Below are 27,300 nucleotides of genomic sequence, written 5' to 3'. Positions count from 1 at the left end.
TCCTTTTCATCCTAATCTTACTACGTAACCCCAAACTTCCTTTATTGTTTCTTACTAATGTCAAAGTTTGGAACCACATATTGAATTTAATTAAAAAATTTAATTAGATTTATTTTAATTATATTTTTTATATTTGAAAATAAATATGTATTATTCATAATTTTTATAGTTGTACTATGACAAGAGGTTGTCATATCATTCAGTGAGGGAAAAAAAAATCTTATTTTTGTCTTATCTCTTACTACTTTTTTTTGTCAAGTAGTCTAGTGGTTAGACTCTCCCACATTTAAATGTGGAGAAATGTGAAATCCGAGATTCGAACCTCAGCCACTCCAATAATGTTCCTGATAGCCACCATTTGAGCTATACTTATGGGACTACTTATTTTATTCAGTCTAATAATCAATTTTTAAATCAAACAGATTACATAAAAAGTTGTACAATCTAATTTTCTATTTGTTAGTAGATCTAATACATTCTTATCTCTTTATCATTAGGTCAAACTCGTAAAATTAAGTAATTAACAATTTAAGAATTTCTAATGAAAATTTATCCAAAAATATAAAAATAAAAAAGATTTCCAATGAAAATATGTCCAAAAAAAAAGATATTTCCAATGAAAAATAGTAAACACATATGGAGGGAATATTGGCAACATAACAAAAGGTTGGTTCCAATTTGGCACATAGTTGCACAAAATTCAACTCTTTCAAACTAAACGCGTTGAACAACATCACCAAACACAACACAACAATTAATTAAAAGCCACCAAATAAACACATTCTTAATCAACACCATTTTATGATTCACACACATGTTCAAACTTCAAATTATTTTCTTTCTCAAAAAACCATCATCACAAAAAATAAAACCATGCAACTTCATAATCTTTGCATTGTTTTACCACAAAATTCAGGTGAACTAATGAAACAACAAGAACCTCAAAAAAGTTTCAAACAAAAATCTTTTAAATCTTCAAAGAAACAAAAATTTAAGTCCAAAAGTTCTTCTTCAAGAGCTTGTGGTGGAGGACAACAAGTTCTTGATTTGCTTCATGATTCATTAAGCAAGTTATGTAACTCAAAATGGTTGGTGGGTGCAAAAAGAATTTGTAAAAATGGTGGGGTGCAAAAAGAAAAAAAGGAAAATTCTACTATGTTTCATGACATGGATGGTGTACAATTTGGTGTAAAGATTGGAAGAGACAATCCAAGAATTTTCAGCTATGCAGAACTTTTCATAGGGTCTAATGGTTTCAATGAAGAACAAGTTTTAGGAAGTGGTGGATTTGGAAAAGTTTACAAAGCTCTTTTGCCAAGTGATGGAACTTTAGTAGCTGTGAAATGTTGTTTATCAGAAAAAGGTAAACAATTTGACAAGAGTTTCTTAGCCGAATTATCGGCTGTGGCTGATCTTCGACATAAGAATCTTGTTAGGTTAAGAGGTTGGTGTGTTCATGAAGATCAATTACATCTTGTTTATGATTACATGCCGAATCGAAGCCTTGATCGTGTACTCTTCCGAAAGCCGGGGAATTTGAAAGGTGAGCAGCCTCTTGGTTGGAGACAAAGAGAAAAAATTGTTAAAGGTTTGTCTGCTGCATTGTATTATTTACATGAACAATTAGAGACTCAAATCATTCATAGAGATGTTAAAACAAGTAATGTTATGCTTGATTCCCATTATAATGCTAAGCTAGGTGATTTCGGCATGGCGAGGTGGCTAGAACATGAACTTGAGTATGAGTTTAAGTACAATTCTAGCAATAAGAAAGCTTCAAGTAGAATTGATCATTTCAAATTAGGAGAAACTTCAAGAATCGGTGGAACAATTGGTTATCTTCCACCAGAAAGCTTACAAAAACTAAGCAATGGTACATCAAAATGTGATGTATTTAGCTTTGGTATTGTTGTGCTTGAAATTGTATCAGGAAGAAGAGCTATAGATTTAGCATATTCGGACGATAAAATCATTTTGCTTGATTGGATTAGAAGGCTTTGTGATGAAGGGAAGCTTATAGAAGCAGCTGATACAAGGTTTCAAAAAGATGGATCATATAATTTTTCTGAGATGAAGCATTTCATTCATATAGGTCTTCTTTGTACACTTCATGATCCAAATTTAAGGCCTAATATGAAATGGATTGTGGAAGCACTTTCTGATTTAAGTTTTAAACTTCCTTCACTTCCTTCATTTCTATCACATCCTCTTTATATCTCTTTGTCTTCACCAAGTGAAACTACTAGTCCTAGTAGTACTAGTGGCACGGTTACGGTCTCGGAAAATGTTAGCTTGATCACAAACTATAGTTCATCAAACTATGTTACAGCTGCAGGTGAAACAATTTATGTAACTGCTGAAAACAAAAATAGTGGAATCAATTCTTCTAATAAGCATCATCATCATCATCATCATCATAATCATAACAGGCAACGATTTCCGGTGGTTGAAACTCCGAGAGAAATCTCATACAAAGAGATTGTTTGTGCTACAAATAATTTCTCAGAGTTAAGAAGGGTAGCTGAACTTGACTTTGGAACTGCTTATCATGGAGTTCTTGATGACAATTGCCATGTTTTGGTGAAAAGGTTAGGAATGAAGACATGTCCTGCGTTGCGCGATAGATTCTCGAACGAACTCAGAAATCTTGGTAAGCTTCGGCATAGGAATTTGGTTCAACTTCGAGGATGGTGTACCGAACAAGGGGAGATGCTCGTGGTTTACGATTACTCTGCTAGTAGAATTCTCAGTCAACAGCTTCTTCAAATTCATAACAAAGGTATGAACGAAGTACTCGAATGGCATCATAGGTACAACATAGTGAAATCACTTGCTTCTGCTGTTCTTTATCTACATGAAGAATGGGATGAACAAGTGATTCACAAAAACATTACCTCATCAGCTGTTATTCTTGAACAAGATATGAATCCAAGACTTAGTAGTTTTGCTCTAGCTGAATTTTTGTCAAGGAATGAGCATGGCCATCATGTAGCCGACGATGCTAACAAATCAGTTCGAGGGATTTTCGGCTACATGTCACCGGAATATGTTGAGTCTGGCGAAGCAACTACAGAAGCTGATGTTTACAGTTTCGGCGTGGTGGTGCTTGAAGTTGTTAGTGGACAAATGGCAGTGGATTTTAGGTACCAAGAGGTTCTTCTGGTGAAAAAAGTTCATGAATTTGTGGTGAGAAAAAGACCATTGAAGGAATTAGCTGATATAAGACTTAATGGAGAGTATAATGAGAAAGAACTGATGAGATTGGTAAGATTAGGAATTGCATGCACTAGTGGTGATCCTAAATTGAGACCAAGTATGAGACAAATTGTGAGCATTCTTGATGGAAATGATAAATTACTCAACATGATAAAGAAGGAAAGTAGGGAAGAATGGAGAGAAAGAAATTCAAGTTCTTTGTCTATGATTAGGAGAATTCAAGCTTTAGGAATACAGTAAGAAGTTAGTGAATGCACTTTCTTTTTTTACTATCGGCCATTGGATGAAGAGCGGCAGGGATGGCAGAACAGATAGGGCCGTTGAGGATCCAATTTCCTTTTTCTCTCTATGCTTTATCTATTTTATCTGATTATTATTTTTTCTATGTTGTATTGTATAGTTGAAGCTTAATGTAATCATCAGTGTTATGTTTCTATGCATATACACTTGTGTTATAATTTTCAATGTCATAAGGAAAGTGTGTAAATTTCTATAACATGTTATTCATGGTTTGTTCTTGATGAATCAGTGTATGGTTTTGTTGTGATGCTTATATTTAATTTTGTTTTCCAGCTTCTTCTTTCCAGAGCTTCTTCTGATAATGAATAACTTTTTTTATATAACTTGAGTTTAGTACTTAGATGAAGTTTTTTGTATTAGGCTAAAAAATGATGTATTTCCAAACGCTGTGGTTGAGTTTTCTAGGAGGCAAGCTAACGGAGCAACTCATAGTTTAGCAAGAGTGGCTACATATACTAAGCATCCTAGCTCAGATAAATCCGCTACATTACTATTCAAATGATCAACCACAGTTTTTGAATCAAGTTAAAAAATATAACATTGTCCATATTTTGATCTTTCAACCAATTCATAGCGTGAGTCTAATGATTCTGGCCTTTAAAAATTGCTCATATGTATCTTGAAGGCACATACAAGCCCAATACTTTCTTCTCCAAAAGTTGCGTCAACATTACACTTAACCTTGCCGGCTGTACTTGATCCGCTGAACCTGAGCTGCTGCGCCACTGTTCTGTCTGTCTATCGGGCTTCTGGTTTGCATCTCGCCACTGGTGCATCAGTGTGTTGGCTTGGTGACTGACTGCTGTGATGACATCATTGATGTCATCGCATAACCATTGGTTGCAAATATTTCAAATGCTCCTCAACAAAGCACACCAGCTGCTATGTCTGTTATGACTTATGAGACAATTTTCCTGCAAACCTGAAAAATAAATCAGTAAAGTCTGTTGCCTGCATGATTTCCGTTTCAATATCACTCCAAAATTCATTCTGCCAAAATGCCATCTAGTCTCTTCTATCCTTAAATGTGAACATAACGAAGAGTATGAAGACTCTTCATTCTACTCTTCATTATGTTCACATTTATGGCAATACAGCGAGCAAAGCACGCATTTTCTACGAATACACTCTTGTTGGCAGAGAATCCCTCAAACTTAAGGGAATAAACAAAGAAGATAGAATGGACTCTTGATGCACTTTGCACACAAATGACACAATGTAACTTTGGCATAACTTTGGTTTCAATTTTTTCTTTGTTTTGACATAACAAGTTTTAACTTAGTAAGAAAATAAAACATTCTCTAGAGTACTTTTAAAAAAGGAAAAAAAAAAACTACTCTAGAGTAGTAGTATGCAAATTAATAAAAAATCGAAAAATTAATAAAAAAATATTAAATTTAATAAAATAACTACCAAAAAAAATTAATAAAATAAAGTACACATTAATTAAGTATACCAAATAATAGTTAGAAAATAAAATATAATTTTTGTGAAAAAGATCAAAGCAATATATTTAGGTTGTTTAGAGATTTATTTTTTTGTGAATAGTTTGTTGAGAGATATGATATGTATTTATTTAGTTTGCTCCATATACACTCATCAAAGTAGTATTTGTGTGGAATGGCAATGGGAAGGGTCGGATACGGATTTTTGTCTTTCCTAAATCCAAACTCATAAAATTCGGGTTTTTTCAAACCCGTCGCGATTCTCAACAGGTATGAAAAGTAGAACTTCAAATCTATATCCAATGAGATTTAGGTATCTCCATGGGATTCAGGTATCCCCATTTCGCTTCACCTTGATATGAACATGCATTGAATTTTAGTATTTTTTTTTTATTAAAAAGGATGTAAAAGTCGAAAACTATTAAATCCACCATAGATGCTGGTCTCATTACTGGCCTTAATGTTTTGAAGATAATCAATGAACCAACTGCTGCAGCTATCGCATATGGTGTTGGCAAAAGAATTAACTATGTGGGTGAAAGAAATATTTTTGTCTTTGACCTTGGTGGTGGAACTTTTGATGTGTCTCTTCTTACAATTAAGGATAAGGTCTTCCAAGTTAAGGCCACTTGTGGAAACACTCACCTTGGGGGAGAGGACTTTGATAATAGAATGGTGAATTACTTTGCAGAGGAGATGAAAAGGATGAAAAAATTGAACATTATTGGGAACCCAAAAGCTTTGAGGAGGTTAAGAACTGCATGTGAGAAGGCGAAAAGGGCACTTTCTTTTGCTGTTGTCACCAATGTTGAGGTAGATTCTTTATTTCAGGGTGTTGATTTTTCTTCACCAATCACTCGTGCCAAGTTTGAGGAAATCAATATGGACCTTTTTGACGAGTGCATGTCGATTGTTGATAGGTGTCTTACTGATGCTAAGATGGACAAAAGCAGTGTTGATGATGTTGTCCTTGTTGGTGGCTCGTCTAGGATTCCCAAAGTGCAGCAACTATTGCAGGACTTCTTCGAGGGCAAGGAATTGTGCAACAGCATCAACCCTGACGAGGCTGTTGCTTATGGTGCAGCTGTCCAGGCTGCTTTGTTGAGTGGGGACAGTAAGAATGTCCCAAACTTGGTGTTGATCGATGTCGCACCACTGTCTCTAGGTTGGAAGGTAATACATAATGTCATGAGTGTGGTGATTCCTAGGAACAGTCCCATTCCTGTCAAGAAGACAAGAAACTATGTTACTGCTGAAGATAATCAAGAAAGAGTTCCTATTCTTGTCTATGAGGGTGAGAGAGCGAGAGCAACTGACAATCATCTTCTTGGTTCTTTCGGGCTTACCCCCTGCTGCTGCTCGTGGCCATCCTTACGATGTATGTTTTGATGTCGATCAAAATGGTATTTTAACAGTTTCTGCTATCGATGAATCTACTGGCAGCACAAACAAGATTACGATAACCAATGAAAAAGGAAGGTTGTCGACTGAAGAAATTAACAGATTGATTCAAGAAGCTGAGACTTACTGTATCGATGATAAGAAATTCTTAAGAAAGGCGACAATAATGAATGCACTGGACGTCTGTGTTTACAAAATGAGAAATGTGTTGAAAAAGAAGGATATTAATCTAAAGCTCTCTTCAGAAGAAAACAAGAAGATCAATACTGCAATTACAAAAGCCGAAAATTTACTTGATGAAAGTGACCGTCGGAATGAAATTGATGCTCTTAAGGATCTCCTGAATGAGCTTGAGAGTATGTATGAGCGCATCATAGGCTAGTTTTTTATGTTCTGACTTAGTATTTTAAGTGTTATGTTGTCTTGTCTTAGCTTTATTTTTGTAAGCAAATGCTGACCTCTATGATGATAATTAGTTAACATTTGTGGTTTGATATAGTTTGCATTTCACTTGTTATTTAAATTGTTTGGTTTATTTCACTTGTTAAGGTTTAATATGGTTAATACTCGAGGTTTTATATAGGTCTGCATTGAAAATCTTTAAACGTTTTCAAGCATTGATATAGGTTTGAGTGGACTAATTAATCTTCCTGTTAATCTATATACCTGAATTAAAATACTCATCAAAAGCATTTACTTTCGGAGTTTCGGTAAACTTGAATTTGAAAAATTGGTTCAATCATGCAGGCCTGTTATGGTGTGGAAAGATAGCATTTACTTTCGGAGTTTCGGTAAACTTGAATTTGAAAAACTCGTTCAAACATGCAGGCCTGCTAGGTGTGGAAAGATAATGTAGGAATTTTTTTTTCACTTAATAACTTGCATGGCACAGAAAATATAAATTCAATTGTTTATTAAAAGTGATGCTAGTTTACTGTCTGATTATTATGATATGTTATGTTGTATATAACTGAAGCTTAATGTAATCAGTGTTATGTTTCTATTCACATACTTGTGTTCTTATTTTCAATGCCACAAGAAAAGTGTGTAAATTTCTACAACACATTAGAAAATGAGAACTCAAGCTTATACAGATTCAGCATAATCTATCTTTAAGCATTCTTATGATGTGCAGTGTAAGTTCTTTTCATGAATCTACTCATCAACATCAATCCCAACCCAATTAATGAAACCAAATAGAAATTCCCTCAATGTCACTTGTCCATTCTTGTCCCAGTCCATTTCTCCTGCGACGAAGACAAAACCAGAGATCTTTATATTTAGGAATCGAGATAATAAGAATGAGGAAATGATAAAGGAAACAACATATCATGCTATAAAAGAAGAATTGAAATGAAGTAAACAATACTGAATCTGTTTTTGGTAATGTGTGCCGGAGATCTTTCTCTAGGATGAGCCTCATTCATTGTCCTGATCATGTCCTTCTTGTTAAGCTTCCCATCACCATTTTTATCGAAAAACAGAAAAATGTCAACTATGGTATCAAATACTTGTCCAACCTGTGCCACTGCCAACTCCGCCTTTGGAGACTGTAACAAAAAATAAAGTTACAACGTAGTGTCATATGGTTTATGTATATCAACTTCAAAATCAAGAAAAAATAAAACGAGGCAGTATTTCTAGAACCAGACCACCCGGTTGAACCTCGAACTAGGAATCGGTTGAACCAGGAATCGGCCAGTCTGCCGGTTGGTTCAACCTGTTCTCATCTGGAGGTCTCACCGTTTTGATCTCTAGACCGGTTTTGAAAACATTGAAATCAAGTTTCTGAAGAATACATTATTAGAGGATACAGGTTCTGTTAGGATATGGAGGAGGCATAGGAGAACAATAAATTCATTGAACTGTATGCCTTTGCTTCCATCAATATCACAGTACTGAAAAATAGTCTCAATCTCATTCTCTTGAAGATGAAGTTGCAAATCTTCTAAGAAAGTTTTCAGTTCATGTGCCTCTATGGATCCATTAGAGTCCTCATCTATGAAAGATACAACATAACACCATGTTAGTTTTCTATCGAAATTATGAACTTAGGATGTGGCTTATAAAGAAAAGAATGAGTGAACAATTATTTTCGTCACTAAATATGTCTAAGACGCTGTCATTATAATCATCGAAAGACACGATTTGGTATGATTTTGTAATTTTGATATATTCAAGGTCTATTGTGATTTGTGACAGCGTCTCAGACATTTAAGGACCAAAATAAGTGTTCACTCAGAAAAGAATGTTTAGATTGTTTTTGAAGCTTACCATATTCTTCAAACATTGCTCTTAAGGTTTTTAGTCTCTCCTTGAACATAGGGAACTGCATAACTATACTATCAACTGATTTCAATTTGGTTTGTCCAAATTTATTTCTTCTTATTTCAGCTATTTTCTTCTCAAGCTTCTTTTCCAAGCTCTTTTTCTCACTTGGTTCACTCATGCAACAGATTACTGCTCCCATTTTTTTGACAAAGACTTGAGAAAAAGGAAAAATGTAAGATAAACATTCCTTGTAATACAAGGAAACATAAAGTTATAAAAAAGATAAACATTACTCAGGGTGTTTTTGATTTTTCACCAGTCACAAAACAAATTGTTTATGGTCAAAGTGAATAATTTTCTAATTTTTTAAGAAGTGAACCGGACATCGAACCAATGAGATCTTTGGATCATAGTTCAACTGCTTTAATTCACTCAAAGCAAGACAAGACCATAATAATGTTACGTTCAACGTCTAACTGATTGAACCATCTAGTTCGGTTTTTAAAATACTATTTTTGTCAATCTTACTCAAATTTGGAGCCAACAAACATCATATATATGGATGCACAATTTTCACTAAAAATTCTGTATTCTTGATATATTTCAAATCATTACTACATGATAGTATTCAGATAATTGAATTTCAAATTCAAAATATTCTCCAATATACAATAGATTAAACAAGAGAAAAGGATTATTACAACAGTAACTTACAGAATTCTTGTGCTTGGCTACATATATGTTAAGAACAATCATAGAGTCATAAACAAGTAAAGTAAGTAGCTAGACTATATATATGCAAAAATTTCTATGAAAAATGGAAGCACCTTAGAAATCTTAAAGGAAAAGTAAAGATGAAAAATATAGTGGATTCCAAAGGGGAGATGCCAATTTTTCTTTGAGTGTTGTTCCTATATGAGTTCTTCTTTTTTCAAGTATATCTAAATTAAAGGGTACTCAATCAAAGAATATATTCTGTTGTTGACTTAATATAAACTGGGAATAATGCTTATTCTTTATTTGTTTGATGGTGTTTCCAATAAACTAAAACTAAAGAAAAGGACAATTCAAAACCATGTTACAATATTGATTTGGACTATTGGAAGATGTTTAATTGAAGAAAATTCTGCATATGTAGAAAGTGTGTAAATTTCTGCAACACTTTTTTCTTGAGAAAGTGAGAAAATACAAGGTTATACTTCTCTCAAGCATAATCTATATTATTTGCAGTGTAACTTCTTTTCATGCATCTATTCATCAACCAACTTAATGAAACCAAAGAGGAAGGTTATGATGAGTTTTTTAGAGGAACTGAGGAGGACAAACTATTTGAGAGAATACTTCTTCTTTTTTTATTAATTGTTTTATGGCTTACTTTTTACTTATTCAGTTTACAAATGATATGTTCTCGACTATTTATAGACGCCAAGGGAGAGTTATGCATACATCAATATTATTCTACACTTCAAGAAAGAGTTCTAGTACACTATGAAGCACGGACACCTCTATGATTAAGTGTGTCACGGTGTCCGACACTCGTATGACACTCATACGACACGTGCTCAGACCGTTGTCCAAAAAAACTCAGTTTTTCCTTTACTTTTACACTCCATGGATTAGTGTCTGACAGCCGTAAGGAAATAAGAAGTGCATTTCTGCACTACACATATCTTTTTCTTGTCCATGTAATCATTGGAAATGCACAAAGTAATTAGAACTTCCAATTCTTTTAGACACTAAATCAACATGAACACTAAATTGCAAAAAGAAATGCATAAAATGATTACAACTTCTAGTTCATCAAGTGATAATAAGTATAGAAAAAGAAAAAGAAACATACTTGGAGACAAACATAAATCTTCATAATCTCAACCATAGCAGTACATGTTAGGCAAAGCAAGAAAAAGAAACATAATTGGAGACAAACATAAATCTTTCAAACCACAAAACTCCTAAATCAAACAAACACCGAGAGGTGGATTTGATTGAGGTCTATACTTTGCAAGCAATGTGCTCCCAATCTTATGATAAGAGTAAACATTAACAGTAGCAAGTTTAGCTAGGTTTTCGCTATAAGGATAATGTCCCCAATCAAAAGTCATGTTTAAAGGCCTTTCCTTACGAAGATCAAGTTCATCAACCAGAAATGCTAGTTCATCAACGCCACAAAAACGTAAATGAGGCTCATCCATGATAGTAGCAGCCAAGGTTCCAAGTTCTACAGCATTTCTGCATCCGATCCCATAAAAATGTTTCTCCAATTTAGCAAAATTGTCTTTGATGCCACAGCCAACGAATGTATAATTTGGTTGACGAAGAAAATTAAGTAGCGAAAGAGGAATCTTACTCTTAGGACGTGTGTAAATAATAAGACACGAATTTCCATCACAAAGTTGAAAGGTTGCAGGACTGGCCTGGGAAGGAGGAGGACAGTTTCTATCTGCAGATCCATGATTGGTTTGGGGATTGGTTCTAGCTGATTCAAAATATGTAATCGGATGCCACTCGAAATCAAACCCGATTACCTTAGTTCCGTGATCGCTGGTAGGTTGTAAGAAAGACATTATGCGTTCATTGATCACTATTGCTTCATTGGTCACGGTGGTTTTGATTTGCATTCCATTCAGCTCAAACGACATAACCTTTGTGGAATTCATGATGCGATCTGCTTGCCAAAATAAGGATGCTGAAGACTATTTATAGTAGTAAAGCCATGAGGGCATTGTTCTATCTACTAGTAGTAAATAAATTGCATTACCTGAATCTCAGCTACGGATTGGTCTTTGCAATTGTGTGCGGAGGATACCTTTAGTTTACGGAAAAAATTGCATTCATTTAAAGGTGAAGGATAACATGAAAGAGTTGATCAAGTGGTGCACAGTGCAACACTTGTCAATAACTCTATAACCAATACGAATTTTACAAAATCTACAGTTGGATTGAAAGTTCATATCATGTAAATCATCCATACAAATTTTTTAAAAATTGAAAATCATTTGATGTGTTATTGAGACCCACATTTGTCATTTGATGTATTATTCAATTAAAAATCAATTGAATAATAATAAAATTGAAAATCATTACTATTTTTTTATGGACAAAACTTATATGCATTGTTTTAGATGCAATTTTTCCTGTTCCTCTCACAAAAAGGTAGTTATTTATATTTTTTAATTAAAAAAAGAAAAAGAAAATTTTTTTAAAATAAAAATAACTTTTCCCCATATATCTAGCACAGTAAGAACTGTGTACATGGAACTGTACATAATTTTGATCATTTTTTTTATTATTAAGTGCCAAGTAGTGATGACAGTTGAGTAACTTAAGTGACTCGCCACGTCTCCATTGACCACGTTAAAGTGGTGGTGACGGCTAGTGTTCGAGGAGAAACAGTTTTAAAGTTTTTTTTTTGTTACATAAGCAGTTGTAAAGTTATGTAGGAGTAAAACATATTTAACACATTATTTATTACCCTTTATTTTTTTCAATTCTTCAATGTATATTTCTTGTATATTATTAATGATGAATGATAATTTTGTAAATTGACTTATAATTCATATTTCTTACATCTTTTAATTTGTGTAAAATTGTCAAAACAGAATATAATTTGGGATAGATGAAGTAAAACAGAATATAATTGTCAAAACATCTTTTAATATTAAAAGAGGTTTGCTTTTCAAATTCATTGAGAATCTAATGTATCTAACCTGTAATATAGACTAGATACATTAGATTTTCAATAAAATCTAAAAAGTAAACTTCCTCTTATATTAAGGACCGGAGGGAGTACTCAAAATCGTTGATTTTTTGTAGCTATAGAAAAAGGAAGTGACTCTACCAACCAAAAAAGAAAGAAAAAGTGAAGCTGCTTATTTTGATATGAATTTTTTTTTGAGGCATTGATATGGAAATATATTAGAAGGAATTATTAGGCATTTGAATACCAACAAGAAGTATTTAGGCCACATTATATTGGCAGATGGGGTCATAGCAGACCCTAAAATTATAGAACCTGGGTATGTGGCAGACCCTAAAATTATATTTTGGTTAGATAGTTTGAATCTTATTAATCATCAAATGATAAGTATTGTACCCAAAAATTGATAAAGTAGTACATTGTTTATTAAAGAAGCAAGAGACAATAAAACCTTAAAACACCTTCATATTAAACATAGCAGGAGCAAATACATATTAGGCAAAGCAAGAAAAAGAAACATAAAAAAGAAATTGTAACTTCAAAATTTAAATAGACATCAACAAATCTTTCAAACCCAAGGTTATTGACTCATCACCTGAAGATCTTTGAGGCAAGGGAATTTGATTAGGCAATCCACCCATCTGAGCATTAGGAGGGGATAACATAGATGAACCTCTTGAACCAAAATCCATAGGGGTCCTTCTTGGTGTACTAAAACCCATACCACGACCCAGCCTACCAGCTTGGGATTGCCTCTCTTCCCGGTGCACCTCTTCAATCTTCTTTGACCCCTCAACTTTTCTCCTTTGTTGCCATCTATTCTTTCTCAAATCAATGGTATCCTTTAACATTAACCTCACCCTAGAAGATAAATTCATGTTGTTTGACATTATTTTAATTCTTTCAAAATATACACCCATTTGTTCCTTAGCTTTGGGGTGGTCAATCATCTCCCCAATAGTACTCATCAGTTTGCACAAAGCTTCGATGTCTTCTTCATCCGGATTCTGACACTGACCAAGTAACTTTTTTATGCACTCGTGCATTATTCTCTCTGTCAGCATTTTCTTCTTATATAGTTCTCCAATTAACCGGATATTACCCAACATTCGTCTTCTAGCCTTGGATCGTTTTGCTTCTCTTTCCTCATCAGACTGTTTCACGTCACCCTCATCAGCTTTATTAGCTTCCTCTTGCTCTCTCTCACCCCTCTCAAATTCTTCCTGGCACTTATTTAACAATAATCTCTTAAATGTTATCTTTTCATTGTCTTGACTGAGATCAGGCAACGCAGCTGCCAGATGAAAACAGAAATTGGCATACATTTCACAGAAAGTGGGTTCCATCAAGGCCTTCTCAAAGATTTGGGAGATGACACCAGTGAGAGTGACTACATTATCAATATTAACTGCTTTAACCTGCTCAAATAGCTTCTCAAAATTCTGGGGTGTTAACTTGTTCAATATACCTTTCAACTGCCTCTGCTTTGCCTGTTCCTCATCTGTCACCTTACCCACCTCATACTTCTTCTCAGCTTTGTGCATAGTCTGCAAAGGAGATTGAGAAGAAGGAGATGGCATTAAACCCCTCTGCTGCTGGAAGCTAGTAGCACGCTGCCACCTTTCGCCATCAGGGCTATTTCTTTGCATTCCTCCTTGATGTACCATTGATTGCATTGGCCCAGAAAGAATCCCTCCACCATACTGCACAGTTCCTTGTGGGCGTTATAAAGAGTTCTTATCACGACCCAAGTTTAAATTATGCATTGACATTATACATTAACCTGTTATAGTTAGCCATATAGTTTCAATTGTTTTTAAAAGTCAAATTAACAAAATTAAAGCACAAGAAATGTAATGAGAAGGTATATAATAAAATTCTATTGTTTGGCTTTGCAAAAAACTAATGGAATGGAATGAAATGGAACTCAATGGAACCAATTCCATTCTATACCACTCAATCCTTCAATTTTTCATTCCTCCCAATTTGGGGGTATCCAATGTTAGAGTCGAAGAGAGTGAGAGAGAGAGAATAGTTTCATCAATGAGCATTGATTATTATTGATCATATGAATACAATTTATAGAGATACAAATTGTAGTGTATTGCTTAGTTAACAAGCTAACTAGAGTAACTAAGTCAAGTTAGTTACTAACTAACCAACCAACAAACCAAAAGTAGTTACAACAACCTAACAAACTAACAACTATCTTGAGAAGCAAGTGACTAACAAAACATAGGGACAGATGCCACAACATCTGGTACAACATCTTGTGCAACTGATTGAATTATTCTTCAACATCCAATAAATGGAACATCAAATTTTTTATATTATTTTTTTATCCTTATTTTATTTGTCTATTCCTCTTCTCAAATACTCATATTTCACTCATCTCTCTACTTTACTTCTTCTCTGTGCTGTCTGTGCTGTACTTTTGCTGCGCTCTTTTTGTTGACATGATTATGAATTATGTTTGTTATAATTTTTTTGTTATGAATTATCTTTGGTGCCTTGTTATGATTTAGTTGCTTATTATATTTTGTGGAGATCAAACCCAGTTTTTGTGTGTGCTGAGGCGTAAACCACTTTGCAGTGTCAACGTGTGACTTTTAAACCAACTAATTGTCAATGTTCTTCTGTAACATTCACATAGAGCTCATAGTTTAAACCAACAAATCTAGCACTTGCATAATAGACGCTGATGAAACAATATGCATTGGTTTAGTATAGATTGGAATATAATAATAATAATAATAATAATAATAATAATATGTTTTATATGATATATTTAAATAAGGGTAAAAGTGGAATAAAAATATTAAAACTTATTGCATTCCATCCACTTCCCAAATAATAGAGTGGAAACGTTACCGTGTTACATTATAAACTATCCAAACAGTGGAATGAAATTTATGTTTCATTCCGTTCCATTCCGCTAATTTATGTTCTGCTACGCTCCACTGGTTTCCATCAATTCAAACAGAGCCTAAGGGAGAGTTTGTTGTCCATCTGAATCCCACAACACTCGAGGGATTAGTCTTTGCAGTTGCTTGATGAGAATGACCGGAAAAATGAAATTGATGTTCTTGAGGCTCACTTGAATGAGCTTGAGAATATGTATAAGGTCATTATAGGCAAATCCCGTTAGTTTTTTATGTTCTTACTTTATGATGATTAGTTAATATTTGTGGTTTCATATATAGTTTGCAAAACACATTATATTTAATTGTTACTATAATTCGCTTTGTTAAGGTTTGATATGGTTAATACTTGAGGTTTGGTGTATGTCTGTATTGTAAGTCTTCAAATATGTTTAAAGCAGTAGTTTAAAGGAATGAGTAAATATATCCATTTGCTTCATGCACTTCATGCATTGTTGGAAATACAAGAGAATAGTAGTTGGAAAATTGGTGATGGCACAACTATCAACTTCTGGTCAGACGAATGGCTCCAAATCGTATCTCTGATGTGTCGAATCTCGATAGTTCTATCGTTTCAAGACTCACATCCACTGTGGCTGATTATATTAGAGATGGTACGTGGCATTTTCCGGCTATTATGCAACAAAAAATTCCTCACATGTGTGACATCAAAAATATGATCATCCCCACTAGCTCAGCTATTGACACTAGAGTTTGGGATCACTCAAAATCTGGAAAACTTGATTTTAAAGATGCTTACACTAGCAGATTAACCTCCTTCAACAGGGTTTCATGGGGAAAATTCATTTGGTCATATTGCATCCCCCCTGCCAAGTCATTCATTATATGGAGAATTTTTCATAATGTAGTGGCCACAGATGATAATTTGAGGAAGAGAGGTTTGATTATGGTTTCTTGTTGTTCTTTGTGTGGAAAACAATATGAATCTGTTAACCATCTTTTCTTTCAGTGTGATTTTGCTGGTACTTTATGGAATTGGTTTACTAATGTTTTGCAGGTGCAAAGATCTTCAACCAAAATTGGAGTAAGACAAAGTTATCCCCATGCAATTTGGGTTATTTGGAAATGTAGAAATCTTATTAGATTTGAAGACAAAGTTATCCCCATGCAACAAGTGGTTAACATCGTTAAAGGTGAAGTAGCGTTGTCAGCAAATCATTCCAAAGGGAGCATGTATTCATCAATTCGCGAGTTTCAAATTCTCAAGGCTTTCGTCGTTAAATGTCATCCCCCTTCAGCTCCTAAGATAATTCAAGTCAATTGGTCTTGCCCTCCTTTATCATGGGTGAAATGCAACACTGATGGAGCTTCTCGAGGTTGTCATGGGGCTTCTGCTTGTGGGGGAATATTCAGAGATCATGGTGGAAGCTTTCTTGGATGTTTTTCAGAGTCTTTGGGAATTTCTGATGCATTTCAAGCAGAAGTGAAAGGTGCTATCCGTGCTATAGAATTTGCTGCTGTCAAGGGATGGACAAACTATTGGCTAGAATGTGACTCTTCTCTGACTATCCAAGCTTTTAGTAGTCCTTCTTTGGTTCCATGGAGGTTACAAAACCATTGGTCTAATTGCCTTGATATTATTTGAGGATTTCACTTTCGAGTCACTCATATTTTTCGAGAAGGCAACAGTTGTGCGGACAAATTGGTTAATCATGGCTTTCAAATCACTGGTGTGGTGTGGTGGGATTATGTTCCTAATTTTATCTCTAATGACTTTGCCCGCAACAAGAACAATCAACCTTTCTTCCGTTTTTGTTGATACCACTTTTGGTATTGTCTATTTGTGTCCTTTGGCGTTGACTTTCTCTCATCTTGTCATTTTTCTCTGCACTCTTTTTTTCCTTTTGAGGTTTTATCCTTTTGGGGTTTTCCTGGTAGAGTTTTTAATGAGGCAGATGTTGTCGATGTTTTGTATTGTATCATTGGGTTTTGATCTAGTCCCCCAAGTCTCTTTATGCTTATTTATTTAATAATATTTATTAGGGTGCTGCAACTGCAAATGATAGGTGGTGGTTATGGGTGCCAACATAGTTGGAATGTCATATCCACCATGTGATGCCTTTGCACTCTAATTTTAGTCTAAAAAAAATCTTGATGTTAATCTTAATATCTGAATCATTTGCTGCTTCAGATATATTTGAATTAAAAAAAATATTGATGATAATTTGTACAAAAACCATATTGATGCTAGTATTGATCCTCTAATGTTCAATGAAGTTTAATTAGTTGTGTATAGTGGAATGAATAACATATTTTTTGCATGAAATGTCACATGCTAAACAATTATGCCCTTTTTATGTCGCCATATACCTTATCTGGATTATAAGTTCCTTATCCAAAAAAATAAAATAAAATTGGCAGAGTGTTATGGTGACCACCATCACAAGTGATATAATTTTAACGATTGTCAACAATAATTTTTAAAAGTAATAAATAACATACAACGACATCATGAAAGTGCCTACAAATATGACAAAATAAAAGTAATCGAAATCTTCATACTCCCGGATCTACGACGTTGACGTCCAAGTTTTCATCAGATCTGTAATGAGTTGAGTTAGATATGTCAATTTGAATCAACGAAATACCGTACTAAAATAAACCACCAACAAACGCCACACAAGACGACGCAAAAAACAACACCGCACAAGACGACGACAGACTTAAAAAACAAGAAGCAAATCTGTGTGGATAATCACTTATTTAAATGAAAAGAAAAGAAAAAACAATTTAGATGAGTGATTTTGGATCAAAAATCAAAAATTAATCCTAAAACCACTCCTCCTTGGTGGATGAACAAAAGAGAAAACTAGGGTTGGAGGTGAGGGGGCGGTGGCTCTGAGAAGAAGGAGAGAGGATATGAAGATATTATTAAATCATAACTTTTACAGTTAAAACCAGCATACAAAAATGGAGTTTTGAAGACATTAAAAATAGGAAAATGTCGATTGTTACAAAACAACCAGCATACAAAATGCAAGAGCATAATTTTAAAGTCATGTACCATTATGTTTCACTACATGACTCCAATCACCACACATCTTTTGTATACGAGGTTGCTGCAAGTCAATAAGTCATAATATTTTCATTGACAGAGATGAATGATACAATACTTGTTTTAAGAAAATTAAACCCCTCATGACAAACATTATATATCTCAGCCTTAAATTTCTGATGCTTAAATGTGCCTTTCAATTTTCATAACTGCAGTGAAGATATTATTTAGACAGAAATCCAAGGATAAAATTCTCCCAACCACTACTCCCACAAAGGAAAGTATTTTTGCAAGTTCGAGTATTCTAAAAGCACGAAGACAAGAACAAAATTTCACCATTTCTATCCCCTAAAGGAATTTTTCTAGCTTCCGGGATTTAATAGGTTCTGGCGGACAGAAGGTCTTCAATTGCAAGTTGGAGCTTGTCTGGATCTCATTCAAGAAAGCATCACCCTTCTCTGTTTGTATCACTTCCAAGGTACTTCCGAGAATGTCAGCTGCAAGTCCAAATTGTAAGCGGCTACTTGATTCCTCTCCGCCGTCACGTATTAACAGCCCAATCTCTTTCAAAGAGGCTACATGCTCTGTTATAGCTTTGGCAAAAATGCGACCAAGATACTCCGGTGCTCTTGGGGCATCCGTAACAAAATCTTCCAGAGTACTTAGAACAGATTCCAACCTAGCCAATAAAAACAGGTATAAGCAATAAATTTATTTTTTGTTAAATCACAAGACAGATTACCACTACTAGTCAGGCATGTTATCAAATAAATTATACCCTTTAATGAGCTGGGGTTGACTTAAGGTACAGTCATGAGATTTCACAAGGTCGATCAGCAGTTTGGCCAAAAGATCTCTCTCTGTGTCCTTTCTCTCAAATGAATCTGTGACCCAATGATAAACCATGGAAGGATGAAAGCTTGGAGAGTTCAGATCTTTGACGCACAAAACAACTTCGTTTACATCTCTAGCACTGAAATGCATAACTTATAGTCAGATCACTATATGAAAAGACAACTGGAAAATAAATCATCACAGTAAAACAGTATACAAATTAGTAAACAAGTGCGTGTGAAATGTATAGTAAGTTTAATTTAAATTGGCTACTGTGACAATAGCTAATAGCATGTCATTGAATAGAAATAAAGTAGGGAGAAACTTAACCCCAATGGTTTTGCCATTTTCATTTTCAACATTGTTGATAAAGTAATGCAGGGATGTTAATCTCTTCATATGCCTTTCTAAAACAACAGGGTTCCAAAGAGGTATTGACAGGAATCCAAATTAACAGAGAACAGAAATTAGTATTATTGATTGAAAAAAATTTAACTCATGAAACAAATATTGGGGAATTGCTGTTGTGGCAATTAGTAGTATAGTTTAAGCACGTCATTTTCTTTGTTTATAAATAATACAAATATGGCAATTACAACCCATTCAAGACTAGTTAGATATGCTTCAGAGCAATATATTCAGGGAAGAAATACAGAGGACACAATAGAGTATGAACGTAAACCATAAAATCCTATCTCATGGGAATAATATGCTCTACTAACAAAAGCGTATGTGTTGAAGTAAGAAGAAACAAAAGATTTACCATGATGAATCTAGATATGTTCAGCATAACGAGGATTATACTTATAAGAAAATGATAAATCGCCAACTAGAAAATACGCTTCTCGAAAAACATAATTGGCACAAGCTTAAACAAAGGGAATAGAAACCATGTGAAGAGTGTGTGGTACCTATAGTATTCTTTAATTGCTGCCATGGACATCTTCTGTAGTTTCTCTTCTGACAAACCCTTTTCAAAAGAGGTATTCTGGGAGAGTGCAGTCTCTTGTGCTCGGGCAGGAGGTGGATTTACAACAGGTCTATCAAGAAACCTATCTGCACTTCCCAAATCCCTATTACCGTAATTCACACTATGCTCTGGAGCACTTGATTGATCATAAGCAGTTGGACCAGCAAATCTATTCGGAACATATCTTGGTGTGAGGTCCTCCCTAGGGGTGTATGAAGCGCGCTCTGATAAATTACTGTAACCATTAGGACCACCGAAACTGGAAACAGCAGCTGGAACTCTGCTAGAAATTCCTCTAGCAAGACCACCTTGGGGTCCCAAGGTTATTACCTCATCACCTGAAGATCTTTGAAGCAAGGGAATAGATAGCGGCCTAGCCTCATAAGATTGCCTTTCATACCCACGAACATCCTGAGAACCATACCCACGCATTTGATTAGGCAATCCACCCATCTGAGCATTAGAAGGGAATAACATAGATGAACCTCTTGAACCAAAATCCGTAGGGGTGGTCCTTCTTGGTGTACTAATACCCATACCACAACCCAGCCTACCAGCTTGGGATTGCCTCTCTTGGGAAGCATCCCGGTGCACCTCTTCAATCTTTTTTGGCCCCTCAACTTTTCTCGTTTGTTGCCATCTATTCTTTCTCAAATCAATGGTATCCTTTAACATGAACCTCACCCTAGAAGACAAATTCATGTTGTTTGATAATAATTTAATTCTTTCAAAATATACATCTATATGTTCCTTGGCTTTGGGGTGGTCAATCAACTCCCCAATAGTACTCATCAGTTTGCACAACGCTTCGATGTCTTCTTCATCCGGATTCTGACACTGACCAAGTAACTTTTTTATGCACTCGTGCATTATTCTCTCTGTCAGCATTTTCTTCTTATATAGTTCTCCAATTAACCGGATATTACCCAACATTCGTCTTCTGGCCTTGGATCGTTTTGCTTCTCTTTCCTCATCAGACTGTTTCACCTCACCCTCATCAGCTTTATTAGCTTCTTCTTGCTCTCTCTCACCCCTCTCAAATTCTTCCTGGCACTTATTTAACAATAATCTCATAAATGTTATCTTTTCATTGTCTTGACTGAGATCAGGTAACGCAGCTGCCAGATGAAAACATAAATTGGCATACATTTCACAGAAAGTGGGTTTCATCAAGGCCTTCTCAAAGATTTTGGAGACGAAACCAGTGAGAGTGACTACATTATCAATATTAACTGCTTTAACCTGCTCAAAAAGCTTCTCAAAATTCTGGGGAGTTAATTTGTTCAATATACCTTTCAACTGTCTCTGCTTTGCCTGTTCCTCATCTGTCACCATACCAACCTCATACTTCTTCTCATCTGTCATCATACCCACCTTTGGCCCAGAAAGAATCCCTCCACCATACTGCACAGTTCCTTGTGGGTGTGGATTCCTTAAAACACCAGCATTTCCACCACGTGCAGGTCGGAATCCTGTATTACCTACATTACCATTATCATAATGAAAGGCACCAGGAACTTTACTCCGTTTATCATCCTCGATAACACCACTCCCACGACAATCTATACGAGACATCCCACCTGACCTATCTGTATTTCTTCCAGGAAAAGGATGTGTGTCGCGTCCCATAACACGTGAACCAATATTCAAAACCATCAAAGCTTCAGCTATGTCTGCCGTTGTTTCAAACCCTTCGGGAACCTCAGAGAACTGCTCTGCAAATTTTAAAAGGAAATCTCGAGAGTACTTTTTGACAGTAACTTCACTTCCGTTGCTGTCCTTTTGAGTTTTATCTCGAGAGTACCTATATATTAGTATTGTACATTATTTATTCAATGAACTTGAAAAATCAATGGCTTCTTATAAAAAAAACCAAAAATAGTATAACTTTAAAAAAAACAACCTAAATCAAACAAACGCGATAGGAGGATTGAGGTCTATACCTTTCAAACAATGCACTTCCAATCTTATGATAAGAGTAAACATTAACAGTAGCAAGCTTAGCAAGTTCTTCCCTGAGCGGATAACTATCCCAATCAAAAGCCAAGTTTAAAGGCCTGTATTTGTGAAGATCGAGTTTATTGACCACAAATGCTAGCTCATCAACGCCGCAAAAACCTAAATGAGGTTTATCCATCAGAGTAGCAGCCAAGGTCCCAAGTTCTACAGCATTTTTGCATCCAATGCCACTGTGTTTCTTCAAGTACTCAAAATCATCTTTAATACCGCAACCAACAAAGGTATAATTTGGCTGACGAAGAAAATTACGGAGTGAAAGAGGAACCGAAATCTTAGGATGTAAGTGGAAAATAAGACATGAATTACCATCACAAAGTTGAAAGATTGCAGGCTCCAACATGAAAGGCGGACGCCACTCCATATCAAAACCGATAACCTTAGTTCTGTGATTGTCGGTAGATTGTAAAAAAGACGATATGTGTTCATCGAGCACTTTTACTTCATTGGTCACGGTGGTTTTGATTTGCACTCCATTCAACTCAAACGAAATAACTTCAGTGTAAATCATGATGTGCTCTGCTTGACAAAAAAAGGTTGCCAAGACTATTTATAGGAGTATACTGGCGTTTGTGACTTTTGATTAGTAGAATTTCCAAAGCCATGAGGGGCATTATCTTTATCTACTTAAATTGCATTCATTTAACTTTTGTACATAGGAAATGTAACGTCTTTTGGGAATATGTGAGATTAATTAGCGCACTTGAAAATGTTTTGGAAACGTAAATTACTAAAGTCTCTCTTGCGCCCACTAGGCACTGATCCGAAGAAATAATAGGTACGTGATAAGACCATCTCCAACGGTGTAGTACCTATTAGGTACTCATGGTACTTATTAGGTACTACCATTGGAGCACAACACATTTTAGTACCTAATAGGTACCACTTCTAATATAAGAACTCTCTCTTCTTTTTATGAGACCCACTTTATTTAATATATTCAAAAAAATTTAATTTGGCAATATTATTTTAAATTAAATTTCAAATTTTAATGATGTGGAGTTATTGATGGGACCCATTTTAGAACTTTTTAAGAAATGCTCCATTGGAGGTGTTGAGTACCTATTAGGTACTATTATTAAAAAAATAATAAATTGATGATGTGTCTATGTGGGACCATTTAAGTACTCAAAAATGGAGTGCTCCATTGTGGATGCTCTAACTTAGCTAATGACTTAGACCATCTCTAATGATGTGTACTTATTTTTTTAAGTACCAATACCTAATAAGTACTCCTATTGGAGCAAAACACAAAGAGTACCTAATAGGTACTGGTTCTACAATAAGAAGTGGTACCTATTTTATTTTTGTGGGTCCATTTATAATGATGTATAGTTATTGGTTGAATGTGTTATTGGCGGGACTCATTTAGAACTTTTTAAGATATTTGGGTTGGAGAGATTGAGTATTTATTATGTACTATTATTAAAAAATGGAGAATGTTAACATGTGCATATATGACACATGTTAAGGTAGCAAAAGTAGAAATTATGCTTTAAAATTTGTGCATTTTAACTTTTTAAACATTAAATGTCTTGTATCATTAAATGTTAAATTTCTATATTAAGATACCTTATCATGTGCCTTATATGCACATGTTAACAAGACCCTTAAAAAATTATAAATAAGTGATATGTACACGTAGGGTTCAGTTAAGTACTCAAAAATGAATATTTCCATTGTGGATGCTCTTAAAGTTTATGGCATATAATCGATATCTTATAGTTTATAGCTGATATATTAATTGAAATGTTTGATAAAATTAACGATTTAACTAACTAATAAATGTAAAATAAAAAACATAAAAGGACATTCTTAGTTAATAATAAAATTTATGTTAAATTTATGTAATTTAAATATATTGATGTAATATATCTTTCATATTATTATTAAATTAATTTTTTATATTTTAAAATTTTAATTTATTTTAATTTTACTTTATTATAACATATATGTGACGTGAAAGTGTACTTGTACATTAACCAACTAGTGCTTACCAAAAAAAAAAAACACATTAACCAATGGTGATACTTGAAAATAGATTTTATGCTCAAACGTTTCGTGTCGTAGAATAAAATGAAAAAACAATTCTTAATTTATAACAAAGTTTATTATGTAAAATGACATAAGAATAATATATATTCGATGCAATTATATAAATTTTCCAATAAAAATTAAGATAATATTAACTACGCTCGCTAAAAACAAATTATATTATACATGAGATGTTTTGTATTTTAAAACATGATTATATTATATTATTTTAGATTAAAATAAATTATAAAAGTGAATTTTAGTTAAAATAATAAGGGTAAAATAAGGATGCCAGGACTATTTATAGTAGTAAATCGAGGTTCCATGGGTTTACATGCATTCATCTTTTCTGTTGAAGTTTGGTGGATTTGGAGACATCATAATTTGATGTGTTTGAATAATGAAACTTGGTCCCTAAATAAACTCTCCTTCAACATCATGAGCATGGTTGAAACCCTCGCCTCTTGCCTCTTCCCCCCGTTCAGGAAGTGATCCGAATGATAGACTTATCGAATGGAATAACAATAATCACTCTTGTGTCATCCTCAATGTCATTAGAAGTTGTCTAGGATCTCCAATTCAAGCTGGATTCGGAGGAATTTTCAGAAACAACGTCGGGTACTACTTATCAGGCTTCTCTAGCTTTAATCATGATTCATCAGACATCTTGCTCGCTGAATTATATGCAATATTCCATGGTCTCACCGTAGCCAAAAACATAGAAGTTGATGAACTTGTCTACTACTCGGATTCTTTGCAATGACATCAACCTTATCAAAGGTCCCAATTTTCAGTTTCATCTCTATGCAGTGTTGATTCAAGATATAAAGGATTTGCTTTCTCACAGTAACAATACTGTTTGTCACATCTTTAGATAGGGAAACCAATGTGCCGATACATAATTTTTTTAACTATTTGGCTAGAAATTTATCTCTAGTTTGGTGCACATGAAAAACATGTTAGGATTGGCCAGAATCTAAAATGAATGTAGTTATTTCGAGAGAAAATACCTTGGTAACAATTATTCGAGGAAAAAATGCAGTAGTTAAAAAGAAAAGGCTTAAATATGTTAGTAGTCACTTCAATTGTGACACTTTTTGTCATAGTCCTTGCAAGTTATTTTGCTTAGTTTGAGTTTCGCACTTTGTAAAAAAATTACTTTAAGTCCCTGTTTTAAGTTTGACGTTCAAATAAAAAAATAAAAATTTGCTTTAATTACCTGTTTTAATCTTCTTCTATTTTACATTACAAATTTTCTTGTCAATTTAATTATAGGAATTGCACAAAGTAATTAGAACTTCCAATTCTTTAGACATAAATCAACCTATAAACTAAGAGTCGAGTAGGTAGCTGAACTGATTTGAGTTAAGGGGTAAAAAAGTTAGAGTTACATGTTCACATTTCATAGGAAAAAAAAACATTGATCATAATATAACCTTAAAAAACATAATAAGTTGATATAGGAGTACTAATTAGAGACGACCATAAATCTTTCAGACCATAATCAACAAAGCTCCTAATTAATCAAATAAATGGTAGGGCCTATGCCTTTCAAACAATGCACTACCAATCTTGTGATAAGAGCAAACATTAACAGTAGCAAGTTTAGCAAGTTCTTCGCTAAGCGGATAATCACCCCAATCAAAAGCCAAGTTTAAAGGCCTGTACTTGCGAAGATCGAGTTTATTGACAACAAATGCTAGTTCATCAACGCCGCAAAAACTTAAAAAATGGTAGTCCATGAGAGTAGCAGCCAAGGTTCCAAGTTCCACAGCATTTTTGCATCCAACCCCATGGTGTTTCACCAAGTGATCAAAATTGTTTTTAATGTCGAAACCAACAAAGGTATAATTTGGCTGGCAAAGAAAATTACTTAGTGAAAGGGGAATGCTATTATTATAACGATGTAAGTGGAAAATAAGACATGAATTTCCATCACAAAGCTGAAGGGTTGCAGGCACCTTCAGGGAAGGCCTACGCCACTCGGCATCAAAGCCGAGATAACCTTGGTCCCGTGATTGTCGGTAGGTTGTAAGAGTGTTCATCGATCACTTTTACTTCATCGGACACGGTTGTTTTGATTTGCACTCCATTCAGCTCAAACGACATAACATTTGTGTAACCCATGATGTGCTCTGCTTGACAAAGAAGGGATGCCAAGAGGACTATTTATAGGAGTTTATACTGGCGTTTGTGACTTTTGATTAATTAGTAGATTCTCGAAAGCCATTAGGACTTACCCTTTTCCTATTTAAATTGCATTCTTTTAAATGTTTCTAGTAGGAAATGTAACTTCTTATGAGTGATCACACAAGTTTAATGGAGAGGCACTTAAAATAAGAATAAATAATAAATCCAAATTACTTCCTCCGGTTTAAATTACTTGATTTTTAAATTAAAAAAAAACAAGAAATTAAGAAAGTCTATCTTTGCACCTTATTTTCCTATTATACCCTTATTTTAATTCACCAATTTTTTTTTTTTTTGCACACACTTTCTCTTTCCAATAAATTTAATATGTTATGTATCAATTTTTTTTAAACAAATTATACAAAGATGTTTAGTAAAAAAAAAAAGATACAATAAAAAGATTTAAAATAAAAAATCTAAAATAAGGAGGGTATAATAGACAAAATATAACATAAATTATCAAAAAGACAAGTAATTTGAAAAAAATAAAATTTTCTAAAAAGTCAAGTAATTTGAAATAGAGGATTATTTACGAGTTTAATGAAGATGCACTCAATTATTTTTCAATAAGTCATGATTGGAGTAGGATTTAGTATAAGTGTTTATCATGATAAACACAAGTTAAAAGACAAGATAAAATAAAATAAATAGTTTTGTATAAGTTAATTATAAGTTATTTTCATAAGCTTGTTTCAAAAAAATATATATATTTTTTCATAAGCTATAACTTTGAGAGCCTATGAAAATAAACTAAAAAAAGCACATGTCATTAGTTGTGTTCATAATTTCTCGCAAATATTTGTATCATTAGATAAACTCAAATAAAAAATAATAAAATTAATTTGGGTTGACCTAGTAGTGTTGACTTGAGATCTTAGAATGTGCAATATCTTAAGTTCAATTCTCTCTTGTGACAATTTTGGTTGGTGAACCATACAAAGTAAAAAAAAAAACTCTGACTTTAAAAGGAGCCCCGCAAGTAAACAGTG

General features: G+C 34.1%; 5 protein-coding genes and 1 pseudogene across 6 annotated transcripts; 2 read left to right on the top strand and 4 right to left on the bottom strand.

Annotated features, from left to right (window-relative positions):
- Positions 1-644: 644 nt before the first annotated feature.
- On the top strand, positions 645-3,769 carry LOC123889268 (receptor like protein kinase S.2). The gene has a single exon (XM_045938531.1). It carries the CDS (start codon positions 802-804, stop codon positions 3,454-3,456), a length of 2,655 nt encoding a protein of 884 aa, XP_045794487.1. The 5' UTR covers positions 645-801; the 3' UTR covers positions 3,457-3,769.
- A 1,464-nt stretch (positions 3,770-5,233) lies between these two features.
- On the top strand, positions 5,234-6,805 carry LOC123892029 (annotated as a pseudogene).
- Positions 6,806-7,406: 601 nt separating this feature from the next.
- LOC123893086 (probable calcium-binding protein CML22) lies at positions 7,407-9,698 on the bottom strand. Of its 2 annotated transcripts, none has more exons than XM_045943005.1 (5): positions 9,461-9,698; positions 8,637-8,846; positions 8,162-8,361; positions 7,732-7,912; positions 7,407-7,609 (listed from the first exon to the last, which is right to left on the bottom strand). In XM_045943005.1, exons 2-5 carry the CDS (start codon positions 8,830-8,832, stop codon positions 7,518-7,520), a joined length of 669 nt encoding a protein of 222 aa, XP_045798961.1. In that variant the 5' UTR covers positions 8,833-8,846; positions 9,461-9,698; the 3' UTR covers positions 7,407-7,517. The 2 variants fall into 2 exon arrangements, with proteins under 2 accessions (XP_045798961.1, XP_045798960.1); XM_045943004.1 differs by lacking the exon at positions 9,461-9,698 and adding an exon at positions 9,348-9,447.
- Positions 9,699-10,272: 574 nt separating this feature from the next.
- LOC123893085 lies at positions 10,273-11,443 on the bottom strand. Its single transcript, XM_045943003.1, has one exon. It carries the CDS (start codon positions 11,288-11,290, stop codon positions 10,586-10,588), a length of 705 nt encoding a protein of 234 aa, XP_045798959.1. The 5' UTR covers positions 11,291-11,443; the 3' UTR covers positions 10,273-10,585.
- A 6,899-nt stretch (positions 11,444-18,342) lies between these two features.
- LOC123889203 (eukaryotic translation initiation factor 4G-like) lies at positions 18,343-22,621 on the bottom strand. Its single transcript, XM_045938426.1, has 4 exons — positions 22,015-22,621; positions 20,013-21,875; positions 19,046-19,240; positions 18,343-18,946 (listed from the first exon to the last, which is right to left on the bottom strand). The coding sequence occupies exons 1-4, from the start codon at positions 22,596-22,598 to the stop codon at positions 18,616-18,618; spliced, it is 2,973 nt and encodes a 990-aa protein (XP_045794382.1). The 5' UTR covers positions 22,599-22,621; the 3' UTR covers positions 18,343-18,615.
- Positions 22,622-25,641: 3,020 nt separating this feature from the next.
- Positions 25,642-26,166, bottom strand: LOC123892028. The gene has a single exon (XM_045941883.1). The coding sequence runs from the start codon at positions 26,164-26,166 to the stop codon at positions 25,642-25,644; it is 525 nt and encodes a 174-aa protein (XP_045797839.1).
- Between the last annotated feature and the right edge of the window lie 1,134 nt (positions 26,167-27,300).

Source organism: Trifolium pratense, linkage group LG6 (genome assembly GCF_020283565.1).
Source record: "Trifolium pratense cultivar HEN17-A07 linkage group LG6, ARS_RC_1.1, whole genome shotgun sequence".
Lineage (NCBI taxonomy): Eukaryota > Viridiplantae > Streptophyta > Magnoliopsida > Fabales > Fabaceae > Trifolium > Trifolium pratense.
Note: the sequence above shows the minus strand (reverse complement) of the source record. Positions and strands in the feature narration are given on the sequence as shown.

What these genes read in the sequence shown, in the direction of transcription:
- LOC123893085 (XM_045943003.1), bottom strand. Translation starts at nt 11,290, where the DNA reads ATGAATTCCACAAAGGTTATGTCGTTTGAGCTGAATGGAATGCAAATC.
- LOC123892028 (XM_045941883.1), bottom strand. Translation starts at nt 26,166, where the DNA reads ATGAACACTCTTACAACCTACCGACAATCACGGGACCAAGGTTATCTC.
- LOC123889203 (XM_045938426.1), bottom strand. Translation starts at nt 22,598, where the DNA reads ATGATTTACACTGAAGTTATTTCGTTTGAGTTGAATGGAGTGCAAATC. An exon ending in GGAAGTGCATTGTTTGAAAG is followed by an intron (nt 21,876 to 22,014) that starts GTATAGACCTCA and finishes ACTAATATATAG; the next exon opens with GTACTCTCGAGATAAAACTC. An exon ending in GCAATTAAAGAATACTATAG is followed by an intron (nt 19,241 to 20,012) that starts GTACCACACACT and finishes TATGCATTTCAG; the next exon opens with TGCTAGAGATGTAAACGAAG.
- LOC123889268 (XM_045938531.1), top strand. Translation starts at nt 802, where the DNA reads ATGATTCACACACATGTTCAAACTTCAAATTATTTTCTTTCTCAAAAA.
- LOC123893086 (XM_045943005.1), bottom strand. Translation starts at nt 8,832, where the DNA reads ATGGGAGCAGTAATCTGTTGCATGAGTGAACCAAGTGAGAAAAAGAGC. An exon ending in AGCAATGTTTGAAGAATATG is followed by an intron (nt 8,362 to 8,636) that starts GTAAGCTTCAAA and finishes TATCTTTCATAG; the next exon opens with ATGAGGACTCTAATGGATCC. An exon ending in AACCTGTATCCTCTAATAAT is followed by an intron (nt 7,913 to 8,161) that starts GTATTCTTCAGA and finishes TTTTTGTTACAG; the next exon opens with TCTCCAAAGGCGGAGTTGGC.